At 34.4% G+C, this 15,507-nt stretch overlaps 2 protein-coding genes across 3 annotated transcripts; both read left to right on the top strand.

Annotated features, from left to right (window-relative positions):
* The first annotated feature begins 2,834 nt into the window (after window positions 1–2,834).
* On the top strand, window positions 2,835–8,199 carry LOC129880168 (probable apyrase 6). The gene is made up of 8 exons (XM_055954097.1): window positions 2,835–3,718; window positions 4,697–4,809; window positions 5,067–5,174; window positions 5,813–5,867; window positions 6,201–6,383; window positions 6,506–6,603; window positions 6,722–6,918; window positions 7,369–8,199. Exons 1-8 carry the CDS (start codon window positions 3,118–3,120, stop codon window positions 7,643–7,645), a joined length of 1,632 nt encoding a protein of 543 aa, XP_055810072.1. The 5' UTR covers window positions 2,835–3,117; the 3' UTR covers window positions 7,646–8,199.
* A 1,415-nt stretch (window positions 8,200–9,614) lies between these two features.
* Window positions 9,615–15,229, top strand: LOC129880169 (uncharacterized). 2 transcript variants are annotated; one of them, XM_055954098.1, is made up of 8 exons: window positions 9,615–9,878; window positions 10,155–10,443; window positions 11,330–11,401; window positions 12,006–12,070; window positions 12,516–12,672; window positions 14,484–14,567; window positions 14,670–14,759; window positions 14,880–15,229. In XM_055954098.1, the coding sequence occupies exons 2-8, from the start codon at window positions 10,189–10,191 to the stop codon at window positions 15,009–15,011; spliced, it is 855 nt and encodes a 284-aa protein (XP_055810073.1). In that variant the 5' UTR covers window positions 9,615–9,878; window positions 10,155–10,188; the 3' UTR covers window positions 15,012–15,229. The 2 variants fall into 2 exon arrangements, with proteins under 2 accessions (XP_055810073.1, XP_055810074.1); XM_055954099.1 differs by having other exon boundaries at window positions 9,615–9,748.
* The last annotated feature ends 278 nt before the right edge of the window (window positions 15,230–15,507 follow it).

The following is a 15,507-nucleotide window of genomic DNA, read 5'->3' on the forward strand; positions in this document are numbered from 1 at the left end:
TTTGTAAATATAATATTATCATATATTAGCAATTTGAATTACTGGATACGCATATGAAAGATACATCTCTTGTACTTTCTTCGTTTCATATTAACTGTCATGTTTCATTTCTCGAGAGTTAATTTAATTAATTTTTAAAGCTAAATTAAATTATATCAATTTAGTATTTAAAAATTATAATTTTGATACTCAAAAACTATACCAACAAAAATATTATATATTACAATGCTTCATATAAATATGATAAAAAAATATATTAAGATGATATAACTAACCACTAAAGTAGCTATTACTATAGTCAAAGTGCCCCAGCCAAAAGTGAAAAATGAAAACCAAAAGACAAATAAAGTGAAAAAGAATGATATTCCAAGATCAAGCTACAAGATTATAATTGCCTACTTTGCTACTCAACCTCAAGGATGGTATCTTTACTCATATTAAGATTGCCACTTTCACTATTAAAAGATCATTTCTTTAACTTTGAATTCGCATCGTGTAAGATATATTTTTAAAAGAAAAATGTCATTACTCAACCTTAAATAGTTTGCTTTGATTAAAGTCTAATTACACCATTTATCAAAATTGGCACAAAAAAGGTTTTTTTTATAGGAGCTTATCATTTGCTCAATGATCAGAATCAGTGGAGTTAATCTCATCATAACATAGTCTATGATAAATCTATTAACAAACCAATATAAGGTCTAAGATCCTATGTGTATTTATGTATAGTTGGATACCTAATAAAAGTTTTTAAAAACCTCTTAACAATAAATTGCCTAAACGATTCTTGACAATAACATTATTATTGTAAATGAATCGAAAGAGATGTTGCGTAATTTGATAACGCCTTTGTTTTGGGTAATTAGTAAATGCTATACCGCTTCAATATTTTGTTTTCGAAAGAGATAATTAGCTTCATAAATATTGATCAAAACTTGAATAGACTATTATGGATAATTCGGATGCTTTTAAAGTCAGCTACACCTAAATGACATGTCAATCTAATTGCCACCAATAATAACAATCCAATTTTTTGGTCTTTATTAAATATATATTGAACTAAATTAAAAAGGAAAATGGAAAGAAAATAATAACTAAACATGAAACAAATGTACGTGATTTGGTGGAAAAAGAATACCTCAATTTTTGAAAAGATTTTCGATTGATTAAATTAATTTACTTAAAGAACAGTTGGTTGCCTAAACAATGCAGTGAGATTTTCTGTTATGAACAAATAGAGAAATTAGAAATTCAAAGTTAAAATGATGATAAATTTATTGTATTATCTTTTTCATTATATTGCATCAAAATAAGATATATGTTATATAATTATTTATAATAATCAAATAAAATATGTACTTTTTTCTAACCTAAATATATATCCTAAACTCCGAAGGAAAGTAAATATTCTATAGAATTTTTTTAAGTTGATAAATATCATACACTAATATAGATCCCAAAGTAAACGGAAAATAATTATGATAAAATATCTCAGAATATATTTTAACATTCTTCCTCAAACTCAAGTTGAATACTTTCTCTAAACATCAACTTGAGTTTGAACACATGTTATTTCTTCATGTATTCAATTTTCTTTTATCTTTTTTAATTACGTGCTTTGATTTTTTTCAGCTTCAATAAAAACATGTTCGAAGTTTTACTACTTATTAAAGTTAATGCGTATAATTAAAGAATGTGTTAAGTGATTAACTTATTTATGTAATGACTATTTGAGACCATTTTCAAAAAATTGAACCGAAAGTGTTAATAAGAACATTTTTATCATTTGGTCAAGTATTTAATTGAAATGAACTGTAACTTAAATGTCTAAATAAAATTTACTACTAACAAATTTAAGAGACTGTCGATGTATTAGATCTTTTCTTTTTCTGCTCAACTATTGATGTCTTGTTGCACTGTCTTTTATATATAATGTATACTAATAAAAGATAGTCCGTGGTATGCATAGGTCCAATAATACTATGCTAAATATCACAATAATTAGCAATTTAAATTGGGATGGAGGAAATAACATATATTATTTGAAATGATGTAAAAGGTATAATAAATCACAATAATTATCAACTTAAAAATTTAAAAGATATAGATAAAATTTAAATGATTCTTGAAATTTTATCAGTGCCACATAAATTGGGACAGAGAAAGTAACATGCATTATTTGAAATTTATGTAAAAGGTACTATAAACCACAATAATTAATAATCTAAAATATTTAAAAGACAAATAAAATTTTGATGCGATATAAAATGAAACAAAGTAAATAATATTTATTAATTAAAATGACATAAAATGTATAAACCATGATAATTATCAATTTAAAATTTTTAAAAACATAAAAAAATAATTTTCAACATCACATAAATCAAGAAAAAAAATAACATATATTGAACCCATGCTAGCACGGTGTCTTATGACTAGTATAATAAGAAAAAAATAAAATACACAAATATTTTATATCAAATGAATTATAAAAAGAGTGTTCTTTACGTAGTCAAATTAAAGAATACACTACATTATAAAAAGGTAATCAAGTTATATCACAATTTTTTTTTAATATTTAATAATAAGTTGATTGATAAAATTGTTTAAAAAATAACTAAAATAAAAAAATAAGGCAAATATGGTAGGTAAAAGATTTTGTAGAAGTCAATTTTTTTTTTAATTTTCCATCGGATATTTAATATCTGCATTAAAATTTAATTATCTTCAAATTTATGTTATGTCGAGTTTTAATTTTTTTTTATACCTAAAATTCAAATTCAAAATCAATGGTTAAACGATAGCCTAGAAGTCAATTCCATTTCACCCAAAAAAGAATAATAAAATGAAAAAGTCAATTCAGTTCACTTTCTTTTCCATTTTCTTCTCCACAACCTCACATCTCTGAAACAAACTGCCGAGGGTTATATTACCGGAACCAATTGAACCGGCACCGGTTCACAAATCTCAGAGAAACCGAGAAGAAAAAAAGCTCGCCGGAGAGAGGAGAGGGCGTTAATCGGAGAAGCCCTCTCAATCTCCGATCAAAAAAATAAAAAACCGTAAAATCTCATACGGAATCATATATGCATATGGTTCAAATATTTCTAATTTTTGATGCGCCGATCCAATGCCCGCAAAATAAAATCTATTGATAACAAGAGTCAGACAATGGAATCGGCTAAATTGCAATACCGACCTAGTAGATCTTCTCATCGGAGTCCTAATCGGAACAACAGTTGGAAATCGAGATCAAAAATCGTTTGTTACACTTCAATAGTGTTTGTGATTGCTTTTTTATGTTACGTTTTTGTGTTTTCGAGTCATGTTAGGTTTTCTGTGAAGAGGAAATATGGGATTGTGATTGATGGAGGAAGTACGGGTACTAGGATTCATGTGTTTGAGTATGAGGTTAGGAATGGGGTACCTGTGTTTGATTTTGGGGATAAGGGTTTGGTTTCGATGAGGGTGAATCCGGGGTTATCAGCTTATGCTGAGGAACCGGAGATGGCTAGTGAATCGGTGTCGAATTTGGTGGAGTTTGGGAAGAAAAATGTACCTAAGGAGTATTGGAGTTCGACAGAGATTAGGTTGATGGCTACTGCAGGAATGAGGTTATTGGATTCGGGTGTACAGGAGAAGATTTTAGAAGTATGTCGAGGGGTACTGAGGGATTCGGGTTTTAAGTTTATGGATGATTGGGCTTCTGTTATTTCAGGTATGAGGATTGTGTTTGCACTTCACTTCTGTTGGTTGTCCCATGTTGAGTTGTTTATGCAATGCAATTTATTTTGCATTTCTATGATCAATTCAGTTTGAAAGTTGCTGTCTTTGAGTTACAGTTGATATTTTTATTGGTTTTCCCTATGAGTTTTTGACACTTCATTTTGTCTTTGTGATGTAGTTATATAACTCTGCCCATTTAACTTAGTAAAGCATGGGACAGATAAAAGAGGAAGCTTGTGGTAGTGGTAGGCTGAAGGCCAGGGAAAAAAATGTAACTACTAACTGACAAAAGGTTTAATGACTATAAGTCCTTCGAGTGCCAAACTTAAATTGTAAAATTTGCACATCAATGATCAATGGAGGTCTTGTTTGATTTTAAAAAGAAGTCCTTCGTATGGTGAATTAGAGCAGAATGGATACAGAGGATTCATAAAACTTCCCTCATCAAGTTTAGAATTTAAACTACCTTGTTAATTGATGTGATATAGTTTTTTTTTTGTTTGAGTTGGGAACATTAAGAAGTTATAGTAATACGCATGTGCTTTTTCTGAACTAAAGAATAGAGCTCCAATCCTTTTGACACTGAAACCAAAATGGTAGTACACTGAAGCTAAATTGAAGCAAGCTATGACTATAGATCCTGTATGTAAGTTTCTGAATTTAATGGTCTGAGAATATTTTGGTTCTCTACATCTGACTTTGTGTTGAATTAAGTTGTCATGCACTCCCATTTTCTTCATAAATATTTGTAATCTCTGACAATTGCTAGTTGCCTAATTAGGTTTGAGGGAAATGCTAGAATCTGCCCTTCTTGTCACATTAACTTTTCCCATTATGTATGTTGTAATGACATTTTAGCTTCTGTATACCTGTGAACCACTCGGTTGGAAGGTATGCAAACATTTCATTGTAGAGTACAACTGTTGCTTCATGTTTAGCGAAATTAACATCGTATTTTTATTGATTGTAGGATCTGATGAGGGTTTATATGCCTGGGTTATTGCTAATTATGCCCTTGGTACTCTTGGTAGTGATCCTTCGCAAACAACTGGGATAATTGAACTTGGTGGTGCGTCTGCGCAGGTTGGTCTCATCATTTTGAAACTTCAATTTATCACCACTGTGGGGATGTTTCGGCTTATTGTATTCCAGGCACACTTGTCATTTTCTTTTAAATGGAGTGTCAGTAATCGCATTGAAGCTCACAGAAAATTTAATTGCAATACTAGTAGTCCTTCTTGTGTTTTCTCTACATTTGAAATTATTTTTCAGTTTGCATAAAGTTACTCCAGGATAAGAGCATGAATGTTACTATAACTTTTGCTGTCTGATCTATTCAGGTAACTTTTGTTTCTAACGAGCCTATGCCCCCAGAATATTCTCGTACCATTAAATTCAGAAACTTTACCTACAGGATCTACAGTCATAGCTTGCTTCAATTTGGTCAGGTAACTTTTATTTCCTAGTTAGTTAGTTATCATGAACACTGCAAAATTATCCTGTATCCTTTTATTCTTTAAACCATAGTTTCATTGGTTACTACATGATCAGTTATGCTACTGTATTCTGCACTGCATGCTAACTGTTGTGAAATTGGTAGCTGATAATTCAATGTTATTAGGAGCACTTCTGCCCTCAGGACTTAATTATTGCACTTCAACATCTCACAGGTCTTTGATCTAGTGTAAGAGCGAGGTGCGTTATGTGTGGATTAGCCACACATCACGAGTACAAGTCCAGCCTCAGAATATAGCTTGGTATTCAAGTAGAGAAGGGTAAGAGGGGAAGACTCATTATCCCTGAGTTTCGAACAGTGTCTAGCTGGCCCTCAAGAATTTCTTGGTTATTTAAAATACAAAAAAAAGTAGATAACCTGGATTTTGCTGCAGAATTAGTCAGAATAGATAATAAGCATTTCTAGTAACACTGAATTTGATGTTCTCTTCTTAGCACGTATATGCATTTAAAGAGGCGTTTTGAAAGAGAATTTTGAGTATCCTGACCTGGTTTTCGTCGATCTTTCCCTTTTATCTGTGAAACATCTATAGATATATGTTAACATTTCATTGCTCTTGATGTATTGCAGAACGTTGCATTTGACTTACTCCTGGAGTCCCTTGTTGCGAGGGGCCAACATCAAGGTAATGTGGAATCTCTTTTCCTTTAATCATATATGAACTTCAAGTACTTCATGTAGTGATGTTAATTGATTCTCTTGTTACATCATTTTTCTGACTTCCACAAGATGAACACAGATTTGATTTAAGAGTTGGAGCTTTTGATAGTTGCTCTTTTGATTTCTCTTGGAACCTTTTGATCTTTATTTTGTGGGAGTATTGCTTTAGTTAGCATTTTTTTTCCTGGGTGGACTGATGTATGAGTTCTCATTTTTTTTTCAAGTAAGGCATCAGTTCTCATGGTTCTGCAAGTAAAAAATTATATTCACAGATTTGTTTCTGTTTCCATCAATGCAGCTCCTCAAAGTGTTAAGCTGATGGATCCTTGTTCTCCGAGAGGATACCCACACAACTTAATGTCATTGAAGCTCTCCCCCAGTAGTTTCACAGATAAGACTAGGCACCTATCTGCTCTTTATCCCAGCGGTAACTTCTCAGAATGCAGGTCTGCCTCACTATCACTGTTGCAGAAAGGCAAAGGTTTGCTTTTTTCTTTTACCTGTTATAGAAAATATGCCATGTTAACTTTTACTCATTTTCAATCAGGCATGTTCATTTCATTTGAAACCACTTAATGAAGCTTTTCTTCTTGCATAATGCAGAGAGTTGCCCTTATAAAAGCTGCTACATTGGGTCAACATTTATGCCAAAGCTCCAGGGGAACTTTTTGGCTACAGAAAATTTTTTCTACACTTCAAAGGTGCACATTCATCTTGTGACTATACCTATGTATTTATAGAAGTCGGCATTCTGTTGTGTTATTTATGGTTGTATCTTACTTTTGATGTGCTAAAAGATGGTTTTTGTAATCTGAACAGTTTTTTGGTTTGCCCCCAAAAGCTTTACTTTCTGATCTTATGACTGCTGGGAAAAGTTTTTGTGAAGAGGATTGGTCAGGGTTGAAAAGCAAATACCCCTCCCTTCAAGAGGAGGATTTGCATCGTTATTGCTTCTCTTCAGCGTATATATTGGCATTACTTCATGATAGTCTTGGAATTGCTTTGGACGATGATAGGTACTTACTAATTTTGATTTCCTTCTTTCTATATCCTTTTAATACTTCTTTCTATCTTCTTGACTTAAGAAGAAAGAGGAAACATACTGCTGCCTGCTTTTCTTATAGCTTTCCAAGTTTTAATGTTAGAGTCATGGTTAAGTATCTTATCTACCGTTCCCCCTTCTTCCCGAGGCTCGTCTGTTCTTTCTTCTTACATAAAGGGAATAGTTAATATCTACTGAAAAACATAGTTGAGAAGAGAAAAAAGTAGGAGTCAACAGAAAGGAGAGAAATAAAGAAGAAAACACAAAGGAAATGAAGTTCCGGTAAAGCATAAAAATTTATATGTTTTACTTCCAAATCTGTTCAAAGAAGAACATACAGTTAGTATATATTTGACTATCCCACTTAATTCAAGTATAGTATATATTTGACTATCCCACTTAATTCAAGTATATGTTTGATCAGGATTGGATATACTAATCAAGTTGAAAACATTCCACTTGATTGGGCATTGGGAGCATTCATCTTGCAGAGCACAGCTGAGTTGGACAAAGAGCATTCTGGGTGGTTTGCAAATATGTTCAGTGAGGACTCTCTCATTTTGCTTGTATTCTTTGCCTTTTTCATTTTGGTGATGTTCACAGCATGGTATGTGTCAAAGTGGAGAAAGCCACAATTGAAGACTGTGTATGATCTAGAGAAAGGAAAGTACATAGTCACACGTGTTGGTAGATGTTCATAGATTGTTTTATAGGAGTAGAAGCCATTTTCCTGCATCTGTGGATAAGGCGAAAGGATCAATGTGGATCAGCACCTGCTTCTGCCAAGAATATCTGCACACTTTGTTGCTTGGTACCCCGAGCTAAAGATGCTATACTTAGGCGAGGTCAGATCAATCTTATGGGACTGTTGAAATGAGGTTGACACCCAATTCAAGAAGGCATCTCTATTTATTGTCATGAGAAGTTTTACCAGAAAAGCTTCCTGTGAGAATGTTATAGTCGGTTTGAGGAAGCAGATACTACAACTTAGAAGAGCTGCTTTTGTTTGGTTGCTCACCAAGGATACCATTTACACTATAGTCATTACTCATTAACACATCTCCTTTACAAAGTAGTTGCCTGTATCCCCTGGAGGGTGGTGTAGAACTAAAGATTTCTCATGGCTGGTAAATAATTTGAATCTATTTAATTTGACAAGCTGTGTGGGCAACTGAATATTTACACCTAAAAGTTAAAAGATGTGTGGAGCATGTTTGGCCCATCCATCATTGTTTGCCTTTAAAGTATAAAATAATTGGTATGTGTCTTTCTGGTTCATTATTTAGGGATAAATTTTGAAAAAAAAAAACTGGATAAATTAATTTGGTAGAGATATAATGGTTTCAAATATGATATAAAAATGAAAACTAGCAAGATTCATATCGAACGAACTTCATTCTTTTTTCCAGGAAAACTTTAGTACTTGCCCAAATATTGTGGGGCTGGAATAGGAAGTGATTCTCCGTGTTGTGGTGGAATAATAATTAATACTTTATTCTTGATACAGAGTTAATTTTTGGTAGGAGCATATATATCTAAAATGGAATTTTTCGACATGAATTCAAAGTTAATCGGATTTCTAATGAAAATCAGAAATTCTCTCAATTCTACTCTTTCTATACTCTTTTTGTCTACTCCTCTGATCCCCGTTGTGGCCTAAGATTCATGTATATTTTGCGGCACGTCTAAGACAATGCCTTGCCAAAAAGAAATCTAAAGTTTCTATCACCAGCTCAACGCAATCTCTCGAGATTGGTTCTTCCAAAGTTTCAAAACAGCCGACGTGGAAAAATAAAAGTTTTAGTCAAGAAACCACTATTTGACAACGTTGCCCCCTCGATTAAATTCTAAGCCGTTGAAATATGATATTATTAAAAAGGGGTTCAATGTCATCGATCACTAAAAAAAAATTTGAAGCAGCCCAACACCAAAACCAAGGCAGACAAAACGAGCCGTTGTAAATAAAAAAATAAGTATATTATGCGTATACATTATATGCTCATCCACATGGTATTCATGCTGTTGGAGCGGATCTAGAGTCCCAAGGTATTTATTTCAATATTTTGATAAAAAATTATATTATATGTATAAAATAATTATGTTAGTGTCTGTGCTAGTAATAGTCATACTCTTGTAATTCTTGTTATATATTATATTTTGTATTCGATTATTATATTATTTTATTATTGTTATTGCTCTTTCTTGTAGATCTTATCCTGCTTTTTTTTTATTAACGACTAGACTTTCTTTATTGTTTTTTTTTTAATTGAGTTTGATGCATTTGAGTTGAGTATCTTTCGAAAACAGGCTCTCTCATTTCTATGACACAATGATAAATTTGCGTACACTCTATTCTCTTCAAATTCCACTTAATAGAATTAATTTCTGCGTACACTTCATTCTCATCAGATTCCACTCAGTAGGATTTCATTGGCTATGTTATAGAGATTTTGATTTTCCTCGACACAAAATTAGAGGTTATTGAGATTTCAAAGTTTAAACTTTTTTCAAACCCCATTAGTGAAAATGCGGAATTGGACAAATACTGTCATACATAACAATAACAACAATAATAACCCAGTGAAATTCATAACGTGAGATCTAGAAAGGATAAAATATAGGCAATCTAAAGGATAACACGTTCTCGGCTGTTTCCGAAACACTGTCATGCATATAAACCTGTAAAGCGTACAGAAAAAGAGAGATCCCCAAATTCTAAACTCTAAAAAATTCTCCTTTTTTAACAAAGGAAGATAAACAAACCAAAAAGATGCAGAAAACAACAAACAAACCGCGATAATTCGGTGGGTTCTTAGTTCTATTTTGGAATTTTTTCCGTCAAAATCTAAGATAAATACTAAAATAGCAAATACCATTCAATTACCGCTACAAATCCGCAGATTTTTTTGGCAATTTCTTTCTCATTTTCCCCAGGTATGATTCTTTTTTTTTTTGCTCTTTTTAATTTTAATTTATAGTTTGATATGCATTTGGGCTGTGAGTTTTGAGAAATTCCTTGATTCCGCCGAGATTCTTGGCTTAATGGGTCAATTTTATGTTTAGGGCTTGTTTTTCTTGATTTTTTTTAACATTGGAAAGAAATGAACTCAGATTAGTTTGAATTGAGAAGTAGTAGTTGTTGTTGAAGAAAGATCTTAACTTTCGTTGTGTATTGAATTGGGAAGTTGATTATTGGTAAATTTGGTGTAGGTATTGTGTCATTTTTTTTATCTGGGTTTTTAGAATGGGAGATTGTTTGGTGGTGCATACGGATCGTATTGTGAAGGCTAATGGAGCTGAGATTATGGATGGGAAGAACCCTGAAATGGTGGGGCCTTCGTCGTCGATAGCTGTAGATGAGAAGAGGCTGGTCCTGGAGGAGGAGGAGGAGGGTGATGAGGAGAAACCACTAATTGGTAGAGCAGAGTGCAGAATTTGCCAGGAGGAAGATTCTTTGGACAAGTTGGAGAGCCCATGTGCTTGTAGTGGAAGTCTCAAGGTGAAATTTTTTTCTCGTTTGATTTTACTTGTTGGAGAATTTGATCATTTTGTTGTTGTATGAAAAATTGTTTACTAAATAAAAGGAAATGTGGGGTTAGATTTTCTCTATTCCTTGTTTTCTTCATATGTGCCTTAAACTGGAAGCACTTGTGTTTGAGTTCAGTTCAATCACCTCCTAGACACTGTTTAAATTATTGATGCCCGATACGTGGATTCTGACTGGTTTGGTGCGAGTGGGCGTGTGCCAGGTATTGATTTGGTGATACCTTGGTGCCATGGTAAGGGGTGTGTGTGGGGTATCTTTGCATGATGGTGCTGTGTTTTCTCTTTTTTTCACTTTTTTCACTCTCTTGGTGCCTCAGTAGTGATATAAGTACTTCTTTTCAAGGCTATTGTTGGGAGCCCCTTTTTTAAGCAAGCTTGTTCGCTTGATTTGTGGTTATCCATCATAATGAACCAAGACATGACCCTTACTTCCGTGATCATGATGATATATCCTGCTATCTGACATTGTCATATAACATTCTAGTGTTCTACTTTTACTTTGGGAACTCTTTGATTCCGTGGCAGCACTTATTGAGCTATAGCTGTAATATCCTTGCTACTACTGTTCTCCTGTTGCAGTTGCTTTCTTTTAATACATCTTCACCCTCATCAAAGTTTTTTCCTGCTTACAGTTCAATTTTTTCTACTTATTCTCACTTTAATTGCATAGATGGTAGCACTTTTCTTCTTTGCATTTTTTCCATTTTACCAGACAGTAAGTTATGTGATTTTCTTTAATTGCCTGATAACTTAAGAGTTGTTGTTTTCTGTCTCTCTTGCTTTGTTTTCTTTCAATTTGTGTCTCTGCTAATTATATTGGTGGAAAACATTTACTGCAGTACACACACCGAACATGCGTTCAACACTGGTGCAATGAGAAGGGGGATATTACTTGTGAGATTTGCCACCAGGTACGGGTCAATCTCCCAGTTGGTTTCCAACTTTCCATGTAGTCTTGTGTATTATAAGATGAAAGACACTCCCATTCAATGTGAGAGTACTCCTGCTTGTGCCATTGAGTTCAAAACACAGGATTCTCTTCCCTTCTTGAATTAACCATAGGAGAAGTTTGGTACGTAAGATGAGTTTAGATGGTATATACAGTCCATTGAGATTAGATCAGAATCATATAATTATCCTATAATCTTCTCATTTCTGATATGATTTACTTATTAATATTAGAGGAGAGATCATTTTAATTTACCCCTATCCTATCCTATAATTGCTTAATTCTGGATTATCTAAGCTTAGTTTGGTTTTTTCAAGACAATGAAGTTTGGATATGTATTTGTCTCTTGGAGCCTTCACCTATAGTTGCCCCCCTCTCTTGCTTAGCCCTATTCCTTAGTGCTTTGACATTCAATATTTCTCTAAAATAAATAGCACGACTCGTGATGATTTCAGAGAAATTCGAGAGTCTGGGCTTGATATATTTAAAATTCTTTCCTTTAATCTTGATGCTCTCATTAGATGATTTCTTTTCTGATAAATTTCATTTTCAATTGCAATATGCAGCAATATCAGCCTGGTTACACTGTTCCTCCTCGAACTGTGGCTGAGGAGACAGTTATTGATATTGGGTGAGTGTTCATCTTTCATTTGTTTATGTACACTAATTTGGTTGTAAATTCTTCTTTTTTCTGTAAACTTTTTAATTCAAACAAACCATGATTATGCTTTGGCCGCTTTGGTTGTGATGTTAGCTAGTTGGTGTGGAATTAGTCACGAGGTTCGATCATTTTACATTCTTTTTATGAAGGTGGTGCCCAGGCCAGCTTGCGTGCACCTCGACTAATTCCACTTAGTACCTGCTACCTCCCAACAACAGAGGTACCGGATAATTTTGTCCACCAAGGCTTGGGCAGATGAAAGAAATCACCTAGTATTTTTTTTCTCTCTGCTGGGATTTGAACTATAGAGACTTCATGGTTCTCCTTCACTTCATTGACAACTAGGCCACAAGGGTACAAACCACGCGGTTTTACAGCTTTTAAACTAATTTTAAGCCTTCATATTATGGTGCAGGGGAGGATGGCAAATATCTGGTACTCCTTTGAATTTACATGATCCTCGCGTCTTAGCAATTGCCGAGGCTGAACGCCAACTTCTGGAAGCTGAATATGATGATTACAATTCTGCAAATGCAAGTGGTGCGGCATTCTGCCGATCCGCTGCTTTAATTGTAAGCCCTTGTTCAACTTATTTCCTAAAATAACATTGTGAGCCTCTTTACCAAGCATTTGTTACATTGCCTCATTCACTTATTGGTTCACCTTCAAGCAGTGGGTAAAGGCTTGACAGAGTTAAGCTGTATTGAGGGAATCGTTTTGTCTCAATCAATCTTCAATGCCTCAACTGGATAAATTCACTTATTTCACACAATTCTTCTGGTCATGCCTTTTCCTCTTTACTTTCTATATTGGTTCTAAGTTGAATATGGAAAGACGCCTTTCCTTACTTTATTTAATAAATCCTGCTTTTCAGGGGGGTCGTTTGTCTGGTTGAAGATTATTCTATTTTTATGTTTTGTCCTACGGACTGGGGTTCTCCTTTGGCACAACTTGTATGGACTTCTTTGTCCACAGACCCTTTTTAGTGTTCTCCCCTTGGAGCTAAACCTTCTCCATTACTATCTAAGTCAGTCGCATCAGGACCCGGAATGGGTGGAGTATGTACATCAAGTACTAAGAACCACCCCCACCGTGTCTGCCAGCTATGAAGTCCTGGTGCGAGACTTGCTTAATACGGAGGTGTCCTTTTCCACTCGAGAGCAGATTTGCTCTTTCTATCAACTAATTTTCTATGGTCGAGAGGCTCCTCAATTCTGGATTGATCCGCTGGACCTCGAGGCCATAGTCAAAGTCCGCCTCGAACCCATCGAATTTTCTCCTTCCGCTCTCGGGGAGGTCTTAAAAAGTCTCTGTACCGAGAGGCATAATTCTCCGTTCTATGAGGATGTTAAGACCGCTCAAGCAGACCATTTCCAGGGTTTTTTAAAACAAAAGCAGCAAGCCCGAGTGGAAATGCAAGAAAGGCTTAACTCTTATACTGAATGGGAATTTCTCTCGAGAAGGATGACCTCCTTAGCGGAAGAAAGCTGCGCTCTCAAAGAAAAAATCAGCATTCTCGCCAGAGGAGCCCCATAATATACGCCTTTTTTGTTTTGCTATCAAGCCAGTTCCGTTCTTCGTTCCGTCGTTCCTATTTCTTGCTTTTTTTTCCGGTATGCTGCTCCTCCAGCAAGGAGCGAAAGAACCAAGTTTTCTGTGGTGATGTCAGAATTTGCACCTTTTTGTATCTATTTAGTGATCAGCCCACTAGTTTCTTTGATCCCACTCGGTCTTCCTTTTCTAGTTTCTTCCAATAGTTCGACCTATCCAGAAAAATTGTCGGCCTACGAATGTGGTTTCGATCCTTCCGGTGATGCCAGAAGTCGTTTTGATATAAGATTTTATCTTGTTTCCATTTTATTTATTATTCCTCATTCACTTATTGGTTCACCTTCAAGCAGTGGGTAAATGCTCCTTAGTTGATTTTCAGTTAAAGAATACACTAATCCAATTCAGGGTTTTGTTTGTCTAACTGAAATTTTAGGCAAGCAGTGATGAGCATGAACAAAAAATGTTTTTACAGATACAAATGTTTCTTTTCCCACTGTGCTTAAATGTCTTTTATTTCCGGAGTTCAACTTTTCACATTTTAATTGGTGTTTGAAAAATAAATGCGAAGAGATACCAATCAAAATGCAGACTGCAATAGCTTGTTCAAGCTTTATATACCTGAACCCCCCATTACTTCAAGATTGGCCGTCGCAATTGCTGGTGATCTATCTTGACTGACCTCTCCTTTATGATTATTGGATGTCCAGGATTTGTGACCATAGCTTGTTTATTTCCAATGATATGGACCATCTTGTATACTTAGCCTATCCCTTCCCCATTCTGCCCACAATCTAATGACTGTCAAGTCTTAAATGATGATTTTCATTGACAGTTGATGGCTCTTCTACTCTTGCGCCATGCATTACCAATGACAGATACAGATGGAGACGATGAAGATCCTACTGCTTTCTTTTCGGTAAGTTGGCTAGATATGCACCCTATATGGTTGCCATCTTTATATTTCTCATAAAAAAGATTTTTCTTCTTAACGATGGATCTAATTGATTCATCTCTGCAGCTTTTCTTGCTTCGGGCAGTTGGCTTTCTTTTACCCTGCTACATCATGCTCTGGGCCATCAGCATTTTGCAGCAGCGCAGGCAAAGAGAGGTGGGTGTTAGTTTTGCTAGTTCTGCATCAATGAATTGTTTTCGAGAAAGTGTGCTGTGCACGTCTTTTATTTAGCTATAGCTGATGTACAAAACTCGTATTCATGGTTTGGTTGAGCAGGAAGCTGCAGCATTGGCAGCAACACAATTTGCAGTCGTATTACACTCTGGACAGCCGAGAGGTGTACAGTTTACCATAGCACCAGCTGCACCAGCTACACCAGCAGCGCCTGCTTCAGTGGATAACGTTTAAACGATAAGAGGATCGTGCTTGATCTCTTATTTTGAAGCTAAATGCTACCTTATGCTTGATTTGTTTATCTGTATTATGAACAATAGCACCATCTCTCATCTTTTACTAAAAAAATTAACGTCACTAAGCTGTATATTTATCGTATCATTTAATATCTATGTATGACATTTTTGATTAAACTTTCTTGTGCCCATGAAGGTCTTATTATTCTCTTTCAATGTTCAGGATTACATATATATGTTCATAAAATTTTGATAGAATTCTTCTGTTTGGTTAAATACTAATGATAAATCATTTTATTGTTATTATTATTTATGTATCATTTCTAACAAGTGCAAGTGATTAATAATATTTTAAAGAATATTACTGATTAGATAAATACAAAGGAATTGGCAGAAGTATATGTTACAACATATATAGTACTATGTGATTTTTGAAAGCACAAAAGTGTAGTTTCTAACATTTTATTTAGTTTATAATTTGAACTTAGTCTTCT

The sequence above is a fragment of the Solanum dulcamara genome, chromosome 2 (assembly GCF_947179165.1).
Source record: "Solanum dulcamara chromosome 2, daSolDulc1.2, whole genome shotgun sequence".
NCBI lineage: Eukaryota > Viridiplantae > Streptophyta > Magnoliopsida > Solanales > Solanaceae > Solanum > Solanum dulcamara.